At 45.3% G+C, this 15,728-nt stretch overlaps 1 protein-coding gene across 3 annotated transcripts in view; it reads right to left on the bottom strand.

Annotated features, from left to right (window-relative positions):
• usp32 (ubiquitin specific peptidase 32) overlaps positions 1-15,728 on the bottom strand; it is a 257,320-nt gene that overhangs the window by 155,295 nt on the left and 86,297 nt on the right. For all 3 annotated transcript variants that reach the window (XM_068010358.1, XM_068010356.1, XM_068010355.1), the window contains exon 3: positions 9,009-9,114. In XM_068010358.1, the coding sequence (XP_067866459.1) occupies positions 9,009-9,114 (106 nt within the window). The remainder of the gene's footprint in view (positions 1-9,008; positions 9,115-15,728) is intronic.

The following is a 15,728-nucleotide window of genomic DNA, read 5'->3' on the forward strand; positions in this document are numbered from 1 at the left end:
GGATGTGGGGATCAAATGTAATATTTCCAAGTTCGCAAATGAGACAAAACTAGGTGGGAATGTGTTGTGAGGAAGATGCAAAGCAGATTCAGGGGGATTTGGACAGACTTAGTGAGCAGGCAAGAACTTGGCAGATGGAATAAAATGTGGAAAATTGTGAGGTTATCCACTTTGGTAGGAGGAACAGATGTGCAGAGTATCTCTTAAATGGTAAGCGATTAAGTGTAGATGTACAAAGTGACCTGGGTGCCCTTGTCAATAAGTCACTGAAAGCTAACATGCAGGTGCAGCAAGCAATTAGGAAGGCTAACGGTACGTTAGCCTTTATCGCAGGAGGATTTAAGTACAAGAGTAGTGAAGTCTTGCTTCAATTGCATCGAACCATGGCTGGACCTCACTTGTGTGCAGTTTTGGTCCTCTGATCTTAGGAAGGATATTATTGCCATAGACGGAGTGCAATGAAGGTTCACCAGACTTGTTCCGGGATGGCGGGTCTGTCCTATGAACAGAGATTGGGGAAACCGGCTCTGTATTCTCGAGAGTTTCAAAGAATGAGAGGTGATCTCATTGAGACCTACAAAATACTTAAAGGGATAGACAGGATAGATGCAGCTCAGATGTTTCCCCTTGTTGGGGAGTCTAGAACCAGGGAACACAATTTCAAAATAAGGGGGAAGCCACTTAGGACCCAGGTGAGGAAAAATTTCTTTACTCAAAGGGTTGTGAATCTTTCAAACTCTCTACCCCAAAGGACTGGAAGCAGAATCACCGGAGTATGTTTTTTTTTATATTTGTTTGTGGGATGTGAGCGTCGCTGGCTAGGCCAGCATTTATTGCCCATCCCTAACTGCCCTTGAACTGAGTGGCTTGCAAGGCCATTTCAGAAGGCATTTGAGAGTGAACCACATTGCTGTGGGTCTGGAGTCACATGTAGGCCCGACCAGGTAAGGACAGCAGATTTCCTTCCCTAAAGGACATTAGTGAACCAGATGGGTTTTTACAACAATCGACAATGGTTTCATGGTCACCATTAGATGAGCTTTTAAATCCCAAATTTATTAATTGATTCAAATTTAAAGCAGAGATTGAGAGATTTCTAAATATCAATGACATAAAGGGATATGGGAATAGTTTGGGGAAAAAGGCACTGAAGCGGATGATCAGCCATGATCGTACTGAATGACAGAGCAGGCTCAATGGACTGAATGGCTTACTCCTATGTTTCTATCGTTAATGTGTTCCAATGTTCCCAGTGGATCGACCCTGCCAAAAAGCAAGATAAATGTGGTGCACTTCACTAATTTTTGGAAATTAACTATTTAAAGTTTTGTTTTACAGTAAAATAATTAACTAAGATGCTAAGATGACTAAGAATGTTAAAAAGACTAGCCTAAAGGCATAGTGTCTCAACGCACGGAGCATTTGCAATAAGGTAGGCGAATTAACTGCGCAAATAGATGTAAATGGATTCGATATAGTTGCAATTACGGAGACACGACTGCAGGGTGACCAAGGATGGGAATTGAACATCCAAGGGTATTCAATATTTAAGGACAGGCAAAAAGGGAAAGGAGGTAGAGTAGCGTTGTTAGTAAAAGAGGAAATCAATACAATAGTGAGCAAGGATATTAGCTCAGAGAATCCTGATGTGGAATCTGTATGGGTGGAGCTAAGGAACACCAAGGGGCAGAAAACATTGGTGGGGGTTGTATATAGACCCCCAAACAGCAGTGGTGATGTAGAGGATGACATTAAACAGGAAATTAGAGATGCATGCAATAAAGGTGCAACTGCAATTATGGGTGACCTTAATCTACATATAGATTGGGCAAACCAAATTAGCAATAATACTGTAGAGGAGGAATTCCTGGAGTGTGTTTTTTGGACCAATACGTTGAGGAACCAACTAGAGAACAGGCCATCCTACCCTGGGTATTGTGTAATGAGAAAGGATTGGTTAACAATCTTGTGCAGGGTCCCTTGGGGAACAGCGAGATGGAGTGAGAGAGAGTTGATTCCGAGACTAGGGTCCTGAATCTAAATAAAAGAAACTATGAAGGTATGAGGCGCGGGTTGGCTATGATAGATTGGGGAACGTTACTTAAAGAGTTGACAGTGGACAGGCAATGGCTAGCATTTAAAGAGCGCATGGATGAATTACAACAATTGTTCATTCCTGTCTGGCGCAAAAATAAAACAGGAAGGGTGGCTCAACCGTGGCTTACAAAAGAAATTAGGGATAGTATTAGATCCAAGGAGGAGAAATATAAAATGGCCAGAACAAGTAGCAAACCTGAGGATTGGGAGCAGTTTAGAATTCAGCAAAGGAGGACAAAGGAATTGATTAAGAAGGGGAAAATAGAGTAGGAGAGTAAGCTTGCAGAGAACATAAAAACTGACTCAAAGCATCTATAGATATGCGAAGAGAAAAAGATTAAAGACGACAAATGTGAGTCCCTTACAGTCAGAAATGGGGGAATTTATAATGGGGAACAAAGAAGTGGCAGACCAATTAAATACATACTTTGGTTCTGTCTTCACAAAGGAGGACACAAATTACCTCCCAGAAATGTTGGGGATCATAGGGTCTAGCGAGACAGAGGAACTGTATGAAATCAGTATTAGTAGGGAAACGGTGCTAGGGAAATTGATGGGATTGAAGGCCATTTAATCCCCAGGGCCTGATAATCTACATCCCAGAGTACTTAAGGAAGTGGCCCTAGAAATAGTAGATGCATTGCTGGTCATTTTTCAAAATTCTATAGACTCTGGAACAGTTTGAACGGATTGGAGGGTAGCAAATGTAACCCCACTATTTAAAAAAGGATGTAGAGAGAAAACAGGGAATTATAGACCGGTCAGCCTGACATCAGTAGTGGGGAAAATGCTAGAGTCCATTATAAAAGATGTAATAGTAGAGCACTTGGAAAACAAAGACACGAGAGGACAAAGTCAACATGGATTTACGAAAGGGAAATCATGCTTGACAAGTCTACTGGAATTTTGTGAGGATGTAACAAGTAGAATAGATAAGGCAGAACCAGTGGATGTGGTGTATTTGGACTTTCAGAAGGCTTTCGATAAGGTCCCACATAAGAGATTAGCATGCAAAGTTAAAGCACATGGAATTGGGGGTAAGGTGAACTGGTTGGCAGACAGGAAATAAAAAGTAGGAACAAACGAGTCTTTTTCCGAGTGGCAGGCAGTGACTCGTGGGGTACCGCAGGGATCAATGCTGGGACTCCAGCTATTCACAATATATATTAATGATACAGATGAGGGAATTAAATGTAATATATTCAAATTTGCAGACGACACAAAGCTGGGTGGGAGTGTGAGCTGTGAAGAGGATGCAGAGATTTGGACAGGTTGAGTGAGTGGACAAATACATGGCAGATGCAGTATAATGTGGATAAATGTGAGGTTATCCACATCGGTGGCAAAAACAGAAGGGCAGATTATCTGAAGAGCGATAGGCTGGGAAAGGGGGAGGTGCAGCTAGACCTGAGTATCCTTGTGCACCAGTCGCTGAAAGTAAGCTTGCAGGTGTCGCAGGCAGTTAAGAAGGCAAATGGTACGTTGGCCTTCATAGCGAGAGGATTCGAGTACAGGAGCAAGGATGTCTTGCTGCAATTATACAAGGCCTTGGTGAGACCACATCTGGAGTATTGTGTGCAGTTTTGGTCTTATCTGAGGAAGGATGTTCTTGCTATGGAGTGATTGCAGCGAGGGTTCACCAGACTGATTCCTGGGATGGCAGGACTGACGTATGAAGAGAGATTGGGTCGATTAGGCTTGTATTCGCGAGAGTTTAGAAGAATGAGAGGGGATCTCATAGAAACCTACAAAATTCTAACAGGACTGGACAGACTAGATGCAAGAAGGATGTTCCCGATGGTGGGGGAGTCCAGGACCAGGGGTCACAGTCTAAGGATAAGGGGTAAGCCATTTAGGACAGAGATGAGGGGGGATTTCTTCACCCAGAGAGTGATGAATCTGTGGAATTCTCTACCACAGAAAGCAGTTGTGCCAAATCATTAAATATATTCAAGAAAGAGTTAGCTATAGTTCTTAGGGCTAAAGGGATCAAGGGATACAAGGAGAAAGCGGGAACAGGGTTTTGAGTTTGGATGATCAGCCATGATTGTATTGAATGGCAGTGCAGGCTCGAAGGGTTGAATGGCCTACTCCTGCTCCTATTTTTCTACGTTTCTAAAGTGACTCCTGATAACGCAGCCCAATGCTGACATCCTCAGAGTGCTCCCCAGCTTCGCACATGTGCAGAACAGACCTTTGCTGTCAGTATTCTGCTGCACACGTGCAGCCTATGTCAGCACCCAGCTTGTCAGGACTAATTTGCGCATGCATGCAAAAATGTCATCGCATACTGCAGCGTCTGTTCACCGCTCGCTCCCCGCCTCGCCACTTCTCCCTCGGCCACTCACTCCCGGCCTCGCAACTTCATCCCCTCTGCTCTGTGTCTGCTTCTCCGCTCCCTCCCACGATTGCAGCTTTTCTTCCCTGCAAGGGGGAAATGGGGGAAGAGAGAAAATGACAAGATAGGCAGGGGAGGGGACGGAGACTGCGAGCGGGGAGAAGTGACGAGGCGTGGAGCAGTGAGCAGACGGGCGCAGGAGGCAGTGGCGAAGAGAAGTGCGATGGCAGGAGGGAGGGGAGTACTGTTGGGGGTGGGACGCAGCCACTGTGGGCATTTGGTTTTCATTCGTTTTTGTGATAAATTGAGCAGCGCCATCTTTACTACTGGCAGCTGCCAAAAATGTCGCAGAGAGTGATGTTTCAGTGTATTTTGCTGCATTTGTGCATGTGCAAGTACTGCGCCACCTAGTAGTTGCGTTGTCAGCAAACGCAGCCTATAATTAAATGCCTATATTGGTGAATATCTTTTTGCCCTATCTACACAAAGGACAGATACTTGATGCACGTAGGAGCAACAGGGTGGTGGTGATAGGAGATTTTAATTTTCCCAACATTGACTGGGATTCACTTAGTGTTAGAGGTCTAGATGGAGCAGAATTTGTAAGGAGCATCCAGGAGGGTTTCTAGAGCAGTATGTAAATAGTCCAACTCGGGAAGGGGCCATACTGGACCTGGTGTTGGGGAATGAGCCCGGCCAGGTGGTTGAAGTTTCAGTAGGGGACTACTTTGGGAATAGTGATCACAATTCTGTAAGTTTTAGAATACTCATGGACAAAGACGAGAGTGGTCCTAAAGGAAGAGTGCTAAATTGGGGGAAGGCCAACTATACCAAAATTCGGCAGGAGCTGGGGAATGTAGATTGGGAGCAACTGTTTGAAGGTAAATCCACATTTGATATGTGGGAGGCTTTTAAAGAGAGGTTGATTAGCGTGCAGGAGAGACATGTTCCTGTGAAAATGAGGGATAGAAATGGCAAGATTAGGGAACCATGGGTGACAGGTGAAATTGTGAGGCTAGCTAAGAGGAAAAAGGAAGCATACATAAGGTCTAGGAGGCTGAAGAAAGACGAAGCTTTGAAAGAATATCGGGAATGTAGGACCAATCTGAAACGAGGAATTAAGAGGGCTAAAAGGGGTCATGAAATATCTTTAGCAAACAGGGTTAAGGAAAATCCCAAAGCCTTTTATTCATATATAAGGAGCAAGAGGGTAACTAGAGAAAGGATTGGCCCACTCAAGGACAAAGGACAAAGTTATGTGTGGAGTCAGAGAAAATGGGTGAGATTCTAAACGAGTACTTTGCATCGGTATTCACCAAGGAGAGGGACATGACGGATGTTAAGGTTAGGGACAGATGTTTGATTACTCTAGGTCAAGTCAGCATAAGGAGGGAGGAAGTGTTGGGTATTCTAAAAGGCATTAAGGTGGACAAGTCCCCAGGTCTGGATGGGATTTATCCCAGGTTACTGAGGGAAGCGAGAGAGGAAATAGCTGGGGCCTTAACAGATATCTTTGCAGCATCCTTAAACACGGGTGAGGTCCTGGAGAACTGGAGAATTGCTAATGTTGTCCCATTGTTTAAGAAGGGTAGCAGGGATAATCCAGGTAATTATAGACCGGTGAGCCTGACGTCAGTGGTAGGGAAGCTGCTGGAGAAGTTACTGAGGGATAGGATCTATTCCCATTTGGAAGAAAATGGGCTTATCAGTGATAGGCAACATGGTTTTGTGCAGGGAAGGTCATGTCTTACCAACTTAATAGAATTCTTTGAGGAAGTGACAAAGTCGATTGATGAGGGAAGGGCTGTAGATGTCATATACATGGACTTCAGTAAGGCGTTTGATAAGGTTCCCCATGGTAGGCTGATGGAGAAAGTGAAGTCGCATGGGGTCCAGGGTGTACTAGCTAGATGGATAAAGAACTGGCTGGGCAACAGGAGACAGAGAGTAGCAGTGGAAGGGAGTTTCTCAAAATGGAGACGTGTGACCAGTGGTGTTCCACAGGGATCCGTGCTGGGACCACTGTTGTTTGTGATATACATAAATGATTTGGAGGAAAGTATAGGTGGTCTGATTAGCAAGTTTGCAGACGACACTAAGATTGGTGGAGTAGCAGATAGTGAAGGGGACTGTCAGAGAATACAGCAGAATATAGATAGATTGGAGAGTTGGGCAGAGAAATGGCAGATGGAGTTCAATCAGGGCAAATGCGAGGTGATGCATTTTGGAAGATCCAATTCAAGAGTGAACTATACAGTAAATGGAAAAGTCCTGGGGAAAATTGATGTACAGAGAGATTTGGGTGTTCAGGTCCATTGTTCCCTGAAGGTGGCAACGCAGGTCAATAGAGTGGTCAAGAAGGCATACGGCATGCTTTCCTTCATCGGACGGGGTATTGAGTACAAGGGTTGGCAGGTCATGTTACAGTTGCATAAGACTTTGGTTCGGCCACATTTGGAATACTGCGTGCAGTTCTGGTCGCCACATTACCAAAAGGATGTAGATGCTTTGGAGAGAGTGCAGAGGAGGTTCACCAGGATGTTGCCTGGTATGGAGGGCACTAGCTATGAAGAGAGGTTGAGTAGATTAGGATTATTTTCATTAGAAAGACGGAGGTTGAGGGGGGACCTGATTGAGGTGCACAAAATCATGAGAGGTATAGACAGGGTGGATAGCAAGAAGCTTTTTCCCAGAGTGGGGGATTCAATTACTAGGGGTCACGAGTTCAAAGTGAGAGGGGAAAAGTTTAGGGGGGATATGCGTGGAAAGTTCTTTACGCAGAGGGTGGTGGGTGCCTGGAACGCGTTGCCAGCGGAGGTGGTAGACGCGGGCACGATAGCGTCTTTTAAGATGGATCTAGACAGATACATGAATGGGCAGGAAGCAAAGAGATACAGACCCTCAGAAAATAGGCGACATGTTTAGATAGAGGATCTGGATCGGCGCAGGCTTGGAGGGCCGAAGGGCCTGTTCCTGTGCTGTAATTTTCTTTGTTCTTTGTATACCAAGATTCATTGAATGGAAAGAAAAGTGTTTTCCCAAGGCTAAAAAGAAAATGGCTCAGATACACTGGCCAGAATTTTATGCCACGCCAACAAGCCGGATGGTGGCAGGGGGTGGAGCGGGAGGCTTTCCCGACCCGCTCCCGCCTCCACCCCCCTTTACGTAAGGGGGGCAAAAACTGCCCGCCTGCTCCAGGCCAATCAAGGCCCTTAAGTGGCCACTCAACAGCCACTCAAGGGCCTTCGTCCGGCCCGATGGAGGGCTGCCCCTGCTACCCCAACCACCCCCAAGGCCCAACACGCCCCCGTCCTCCCAAACGACCACCCTTACCTCACTGGGGCCTGGCCGATTACCCCCGGCGAGGCAACCACAACTTACCTTGCCTTCCAGGCATCTTCTGTGCACGCAGGGCTGCAGTCCCAGCAATGGCCACTGTTCCCAGTGGCGCTACTGGGACTAAGAGCTGCCCGCCCGCTGATCGGCTGGCAGCTCAATGAGGCAGGACTTCCTTCCTCAAGTGGGTAGAAGTCCCGCCTCGTAACATTTAAAGCCTGGGGACCTGTAATATACGGAGCGGATCTCCAGGCGAGGCGGAAGCAGGTTCGCCACCGACTTTTATGTCGGAGGCGGGCTCCCGTCCGCCCACCATAAAATTCCAGCCAATGTTTCACAGGATAGAGAAATGAGGCCTGAGATAATGCTCATCTATCGCCAACACAAATGGATTGCAAACTTTTCAAACTGAAATGTGGATAAAACACTCACAATCAATAGGTTGAAAGAGTTGATGAAAAAATCTTTAGAAAAAAATTTAAATTCCAAGTGGCAACACTTCCAAAGCACATTTCATCAGACTACAATGGAATGTCCCTCATGTGCCAACACCAGGTGACAAGGTAAAAATAGCAACACCATGGACTCAGCAAATTGGAATGCGAGTCCTTAATCAAGTAGTATTTGCATACACGATCGAACTAATGGCAGATATCAGTGGTCAAACTGCTACTTCGTGCTGTATACTTTTAAATTACAGGCTTTCCAATGTCGGCACAGACTCAAGCCGTTAAACATGTCCTCTTAAAAGCTATGCCATTTAACAACTTGTGTCTTTGTGCCAAATCGTAGTGCCTTGGAATTAGATCATCTGACCTCCAATGAGACATGTCTGAGTTCCATAGTAGATCCAAACTCCAAGGCCCCAGTGACAATCGCAGTAATGTACAATGCAATCCTCTTCCAAGATTATTTCCTAGCAAAGAGTACAACTGGCAAATTTGGAGCTGGTTGTGCAAGTAGGAAAGATGGGCTGAAAGCTGAATATTGATAGCTGGTTATTTATTGCTATATAAATGATCTATAGACTGTTCATGTTAATCCAAAACCACGCTGGATATTCAATCCTTTAAAGTACTAAATTTCTATTTAGCAGTTTTACACTGCTTACAAAAATTATAAACTTTCATGTTATACCAGGGAACAATTCCAATCAAGTACCAGCTTTACCACAGTAGTTTTTAAAACTATTAACTGATATTTTCCTTAAACATGGCAATAATTATGAAATACTTACACTTTGCTTTTTCTTCATCCCTTCCCCTCGTCAGGAGGACCAGCCCCACTATCAGGTTATTAAAATGAAGACCTTTTGAAGTTCCACCAAATGAATGATAAATAACCTACAGCGGGGGAAAAAAAATCAAAAATTTGATATTTTATACCATTATTTCCTGACCTTACAGATTTTCCTCCAAATGTTTACATAATCTCAATGTACTCTTTTATAAAAATCTAACCCATCATCTACTACATAAAATTAAATTATGTAAATTAAATTATGAAAAATTAATTCTTGGTTTGCCTTTAAAGTACCATAGTCATGACAATTATATGTTTTAGTTTATAGATTGAAGCTATTGTCCATCCAAATTGTGCTCTACAGTAGCCGATGGGATAAAATTCTTTTAAAACCACCAGTACGTGCTTGGGCAGCAATACAACATATGGTACTTTACAAGAATGCTGTTAAAGCACAATTATGGTGGACATCAATACAAGCTACATAATTCACCAGATGGCAGTGTTTTGGCTGACAAATACCAGCAAGCATGCACAATTGTTAAACACACTATTGCTTGACTGCAGTAGCAAGCAAAGTACAATATTCTATGGGAGAAGGAACTTTCACTCGATAAATGCTTCAGAGTTAGACTGTTGCTCTATAAAACCACTCATTAAATGCACGTGTCAAATAATTACAGATCATGGGATTTGCAAAGTCCTGTGGAAAAGGTCGTTTGATTATTCTAGGTAAGCGGGTGGAAAGCAAACTTAAAACATGGGGCAGAATCATTTATCAGTTCCGAAGAAGGGTCACTGACCCGAAACGTTAACTCTGCTTCTCTTTCCACAGATGCTGCCAGACCTGCTGAGTGGTTCCAGCATTTCTTGTTTTTATTTCAGATTTCCAGCATCCGCAGTATTTTGCTTTTATATTGGGCAGAATCATGTCCTGTTTACAGAGTTATCCCATCAAAATAGAATATTCCACTATTAATCTGACAATGAAATTCAATATTTGATGAGAAGTATCAATTAACACTTGGTAAATCTAAACTTGCCAATAACTCCTTAGTCAAATATCACCCAGCTTTATGTTGAACAGAAGTGCCAAGTGAAAGATCCCTTTCAGTCCTATTACAGATGCCAAGAACGCCACAGATAATCAAGAAAACAGCTGACTGCATTAGTCACAGAAAAGGACACAGGCCCTGACAACATCCTGTCTGCAATGCTGAAAACCTGTGCTCCAGAGTTAGCCATGAAAGGCGGAAAATTGTCCAAATATGATCTGTCCACAAAAAGGACCCAGCCAATTACTGCCCCATCAGCCGATTCTCAAACAAGGTAGATATGGAAAGAGTCATCAATAGCACTATTAAGCAGCACTTACTCACTAATAACCTGTTCACCAATGCTCAGTCCCTTGACGCAGAGCTCCATACACACACAGGGAAAAGCAGCTCCCAACCTTGGGCAGAATCGTGAAACATGCATGGGAAACACTAAGCTGACCCTCAGGACCAAACTGATGATTTACAAAGTGATTGCTGACATCGCAGCCGGCAGCTTACGGAATCCAACTGCTCCAATCTGCGCACATGCGCAGATTGGTTCCTACCCTCTGCACATGCGCTGCATTCCTCAATGCCAGGCCAGGTTGGCACTTGCACAAATGACGTCATCGCGTAACGCAGGCAGATGGGGTTGGCGCATGCGCAGATGACGTCATCGCAACACGGGCAGATGGTGGAGGGCTCCCGGCTGGAGAGAGCAAGGGTCTGGGGAGTGAGGAAAGAGAGCAGGAGTGGGGAAAGAAGAAGAGAGAGTAGGGGTGGGGTGGGGGAGGGGAGAGGAAGAGAGAGCAGGGGTGGGGGGGGGAGGAATAGAGAGCCATGGTGGGGCGGTAGGGGAGAGAGAGCTGTGGTTTGGGGGTGGAGGAGAGGAAGAGAGAGCCGGGGTGGTGGTGGTGGGGGTTGAGAAAGAGAGAGCCGTGGTGGGGGGTGTGGAGAGAGAGCCGTGGTTGGGGGCAGGGTGTGGGGAGGGGGAGGACAGGAAGAGAGAGCAGGGGTGGGGGTGGGGGGCGGAAGAGAGCGGCCGAAGACCTTGCTGGTGGCAGGCGCGCTCTCCTCCTCTCCCCCCGCCACCCCCTCCCGACCCCCGCCTGCTCGCTGCCCACCCCTCCCCGGACCACTCGCTGCACCCCCACCCCGACCATTCGTTCTCCCCCCTCCCCGGCCATTGTGTGCTGCCACGTGTTTAGGTTGCCATCGTGTGATTATTTGAGCAGCGCCATCTTTAATCCTGGCAGCTGCCTGACGTCGCAGACTTTGACATTTTATTTATTTAGAGATACAGCACTTCAGAAACAGGCCCTTCGGCCCACCGAGTCTGTGCCGACCAACAACCACCCATTTATACTAATCCTACATTAACCCCATATTCCTTACCACACCCACACCTTTCTCCTACCACCTACCTACACTAGGGGCAATTTACAATGGCCAATTTACTTATCAACCTGCAAGTATAGTTTAGTTTAGAGATACAGCACTGAAACAGGCCCTTCGGCCTACCAAGTCTGTGCCGACCATCAACCACCCATTTATACTAATCCTACACTAATCCCATATTCCTACCATATCCCCACCTGTCTCTATGTTTCCCTACCACCGGCCTATACTAGGGGCAATTTATAATGGCCAATTAACCTATCAACCTGCAAGTCTTTGGCATGTGGGAGGAAACCGGAGCACCCGGAGGAAACCCACGCAGACACGGAGAACTTGCAAACTCCACACAGGCAGTACCCAGAATTGAAGCCGGGTCGCTGGAGCTGTGAGGCTGCGGTGCTAACCACTGCGCCGCCCTTTAGTGGCACAGGCTGCATTTGGGCATATGCCACTGCAGCACCACCTACTGGTGGTGTTGTCAGCAAACGCACTGATGATTTATAAGGCCTGTGTTCTCAGCACCTTGCTGTATGGCAATGAAACATGGGCAACTTACACCTACCAGGAAAAGCAGCTCAATAATTTCCACCTTGGCTGTCTGCAGCGCATTTTTGGTATATCCTGGCAGGAAAAAAATCACAACTGTGGCATCCACTCAAAGGCAGAGCTCCCAAGTGTGTTGGCACTAATCAAATAGAGGCAGCTTTGGTGGATCAGACATGCCCACAGGATGTAAGGCAGTCACATACCCAAGGACCTTCTGTATGGTGAGGTAGCTAGGGCTAGACGACCAGTGGCCAGTCCAAAGCTCTGCTTCAAGGATGCTTGCAAGCATGACATGAAGGCCCTATCGCACTTGGGAGTCACTAGCTGGCGAAAGATGGAAATGACGACATCCTGAGACTAGTCTGCACTGCCAAGATGACCAGTTGCTACAGCGGCTTGGCAACAGGCGCCAACGTCAAAAACAACTCACAGCATCACTTGGCAACTTCACGTGCAGCACTTGTGGCAGAACACCTGCTTCTCAAGGATTGGCCTTCACAGCCATCAGCAAAAGTGCACCATGAGAAAAGACACCCCACCTAAATGGACTGTTTGCTGCATGTCCATCATCTTTTGTAGATGGAAGGATGCCAACCAATGCTCAGTGTGGGATCCACCAAGACCATTTGGTTCCAAACCACATTATAGCCATGGGTCAAACATGGACAAAAGAGCGGAATTCCTGAGGCAAGATGATATTGACTGCTCTCAACATCAACACAGTAATTGATTGAGTACAACACCAAGGAATTGAAATCAATGGGGACGAGGGCAATAACTCTCCAGTGGCTGGAATCATACCTACAAAGGGAAATGGTATTTGCTGTTGGAGGTCAATCAGCTCAGCCTAGGACATCGCTACAGGAGTTCCTTGGGGCAGCTTTCTAGGCTCAACTATCTTTAGCTTTTTCATCTATAACCTTCCCTTAATCATAAGATCAGAGGTAGGGCTGTTTGCTGATGAGTGCTCAGCTCTATTCACCATTGCTCTGAAAATGAAACCATTCATGTTCGCATGCAACAAGACCTGGTCAACATCCAGCTTGGACTTTTAAGTGGCAAGTAACTTTTGTTTTAAATGTGTTCATGGAATGTGGGTGTCCCAGTCAAGATCAGCATTTGTTAACCATGCCTAATTGGCCGTAGAAAGTGGTGGTGAGCTGCCTTCTTGAACCGCTGCAGTCCATGTGGTGTAGGTACACCCACAGTGGCATTCGGAAGGGAGTTCCAGGATTTTGACCCAGAGACATTGAAGCAACAGAGTTATAGTCCCAAGTCAGGATGGTGTGTAACTTGGAGGGGAACTTGCAGATGGTGGTGTTCGCATATGCCTGCCGTCCTTGTTTTTCTAGATGGTAGGAATTGCCAGTTTGGAAGGTGCTATTGAGAAGCCTTGGCGAGTTGCTGCAGTGCATCTTGTAGATGGTACACACTGCTGCAACTGTGCGCCAGTTGTGGAGGCAATGACTGTTGAAGGTGGTAAATGGGGTGCCGATCAAGTGGGTTGCTTTGTCTTGGATAGTGCTGAGCTTCTTGTGTGTTGTTGCAGCTACACTCATCCAGGCAAGTAGGGAGTATTCCATCACACCTCTGACTTGTAGATGTTGGAAAGGCTTTGGGGAATCAGGAGAGGAGTTACTCACTACAGAATTCCCAGCCTCTGACCCGCTCTTGTACCTACAGTATTTGTATGGCTGATCCAGTTTAGTTTCTAGTCAATGGTATGTCCATGGTGGGGACTTGACAATGGTAGTCCATTGAATATCAAGGGGAGATGGTTAGATTCTCTTTTGTTGGAAAGTCACACCTCAAGTGCCAGGTAATGACCACTTATAAGAGAGCGTAACCACATTGAGTAGCATTACCATCACCGAATCCCCCACCATCAACCCTTTAGGGATCACCATGGACCAGAAACTCAACTAGACCTATCATATAAATGTGTAGCTACTACAAAAATTGAGAGGCTGAGTATTCTGTTGTGTGGAGCATCTCCTGACTTCCCAAAGCCTCACCATCACCTAAAAAGGTACAAGTGTGTATTAACAGGATGAACTGTAAAGTCACGACAGCTTCTCCTGCAACACCTCCCAAACTTGCAATCCCCACCACCTAAAAGACCAGAGCAGCAGGTGCATGGAAACACCATCACCCCCAAGTTCCCCTCCAAGTCTTCTTGACGGACATATATTTTTAAGGAACAGAAACCAGTTGGTGTGTCAAAATTCTGGAGCTTTCTATTAACAACATTGTTGGAGTAGCTTCATCCCAATGACTGGAGTTGTTCAAGAAGGCTCACTACAACATTCTCAAAGGCAACTTGAGATGGGCAATAAATGGCAACTTTGCTGTTGATGCCCATATCCTAGAAATGAATTTTAAAAATCTTAAATTATGCTGTAATACAGCATTTACTAATAAGGACATCTATTGACAAAATTCCAAAACACCAGCAAGTACAGTACTGACAAAGCTTCACAATTTAAACTCTGGGTCCTTTTAAAGATTTAACAATGCAGAAACAAACACTGCATGATGTACCTCTAATGGTATAATAATCATGTAACAATTGGCACAATAAGTACCACAAATAGTAGGTAGTGAAAGAATATAGAAAAGCATATCATGTAGCACTGGTGTCCTATTATTTCACAATGAATAAGGATGGAATGTCAGTTCAGATAATATTCCACAAGTAAAGCTATATTCCATTTCTTAGTTATATTTTACTTGATAACTTACAAAATGTTTGGAAACTTCATATACTGAAGGACTACAATAGAAAAGGAGTGCAAGCCTTAATGCTATGAAGCAAAGGCCAGCTACCCAACCCAAACCCGACGGGACCAGACGACGTGTCGGGTTGGGTTGCACTTCCGGGTCCAGCATTCGGGCTCGGACACGCTCGATCACAGGTAAGTGGCTCCAATGTTAATTTAATTTTTGGACTAGAAAGGTGGTTTTGTTAGTTATTTTAAGCTTGTGTAGATCAGCAAAGTGAAAAACAGAAGGTAAATTAACTGATGTTCGGGTCGGGTCGGGCCGGGCGCGGGAAAAAATCAGAAGGACTCGGGCCAGGTTGGGCTTGGGTCGGATGTGGTTCTATTGGGCTCGGGTCGGGTTTTTGTTTTGGCAGACCCGAGCAGGCCTTTACTATGAAGGTGCAAAATGTATTAATTGGACCAGTACTCTGTTGGTATGCTGCCCATTGCAATCCTCTAAATACCTGCAGCACAAAAAGGATGTACCCCACCGCTCCCCCCAAAAAAAATACAATAATTTACATCATGTTCAAAGTTAGATATTCTTAATGAAAGTAAATCACTGCTTTCCAACCCCTCCTCCTCCAACTCTATTACAACATTCTCCTTTCCTAGTGCCAAAATAGACAGGATTGCCAGGCACACATCTCTATTGTCTTTATGTATAAACACTGGAAGGTTATACCATAATCGTCTAGTATCTTTATAGACCATTTTCTACATGTACCCCTGCACTAGAAACCAGTTCAAGCAGCATGACTACAACATGTCCCTACGTGGCACTACTGCTGCTGACTCGGTTGTCAGGGAAAGCGTGGGAGTTCATTAAGCATTCCTATTTTCTCTCCTTTAGAAGAGCACCATACTCCCAAATGGCCCTCAGACCAGGAATCAGACAAAATGTCCTGTTACTTGTTGTCACAATACAGTGTATTAACATGAAAAAAGGAAAGAAGGTACCAGCCCTTCGCT

Source organism: Heterodontus francisci, chromosome 30 (assembly GCF_036365525.1).
Source record: "Heterodontus francisci isolate sHetFra1 chromosome 30, sHetFra1.hap1, whole genome shotgun sequence".
Lineage (NCBI taxonomy): Eukaryota > Metazoa > Chordata > Chondrichthyes > Heterodontiformes > Heterodontidae > Heterodontus > Heterodontus francisci.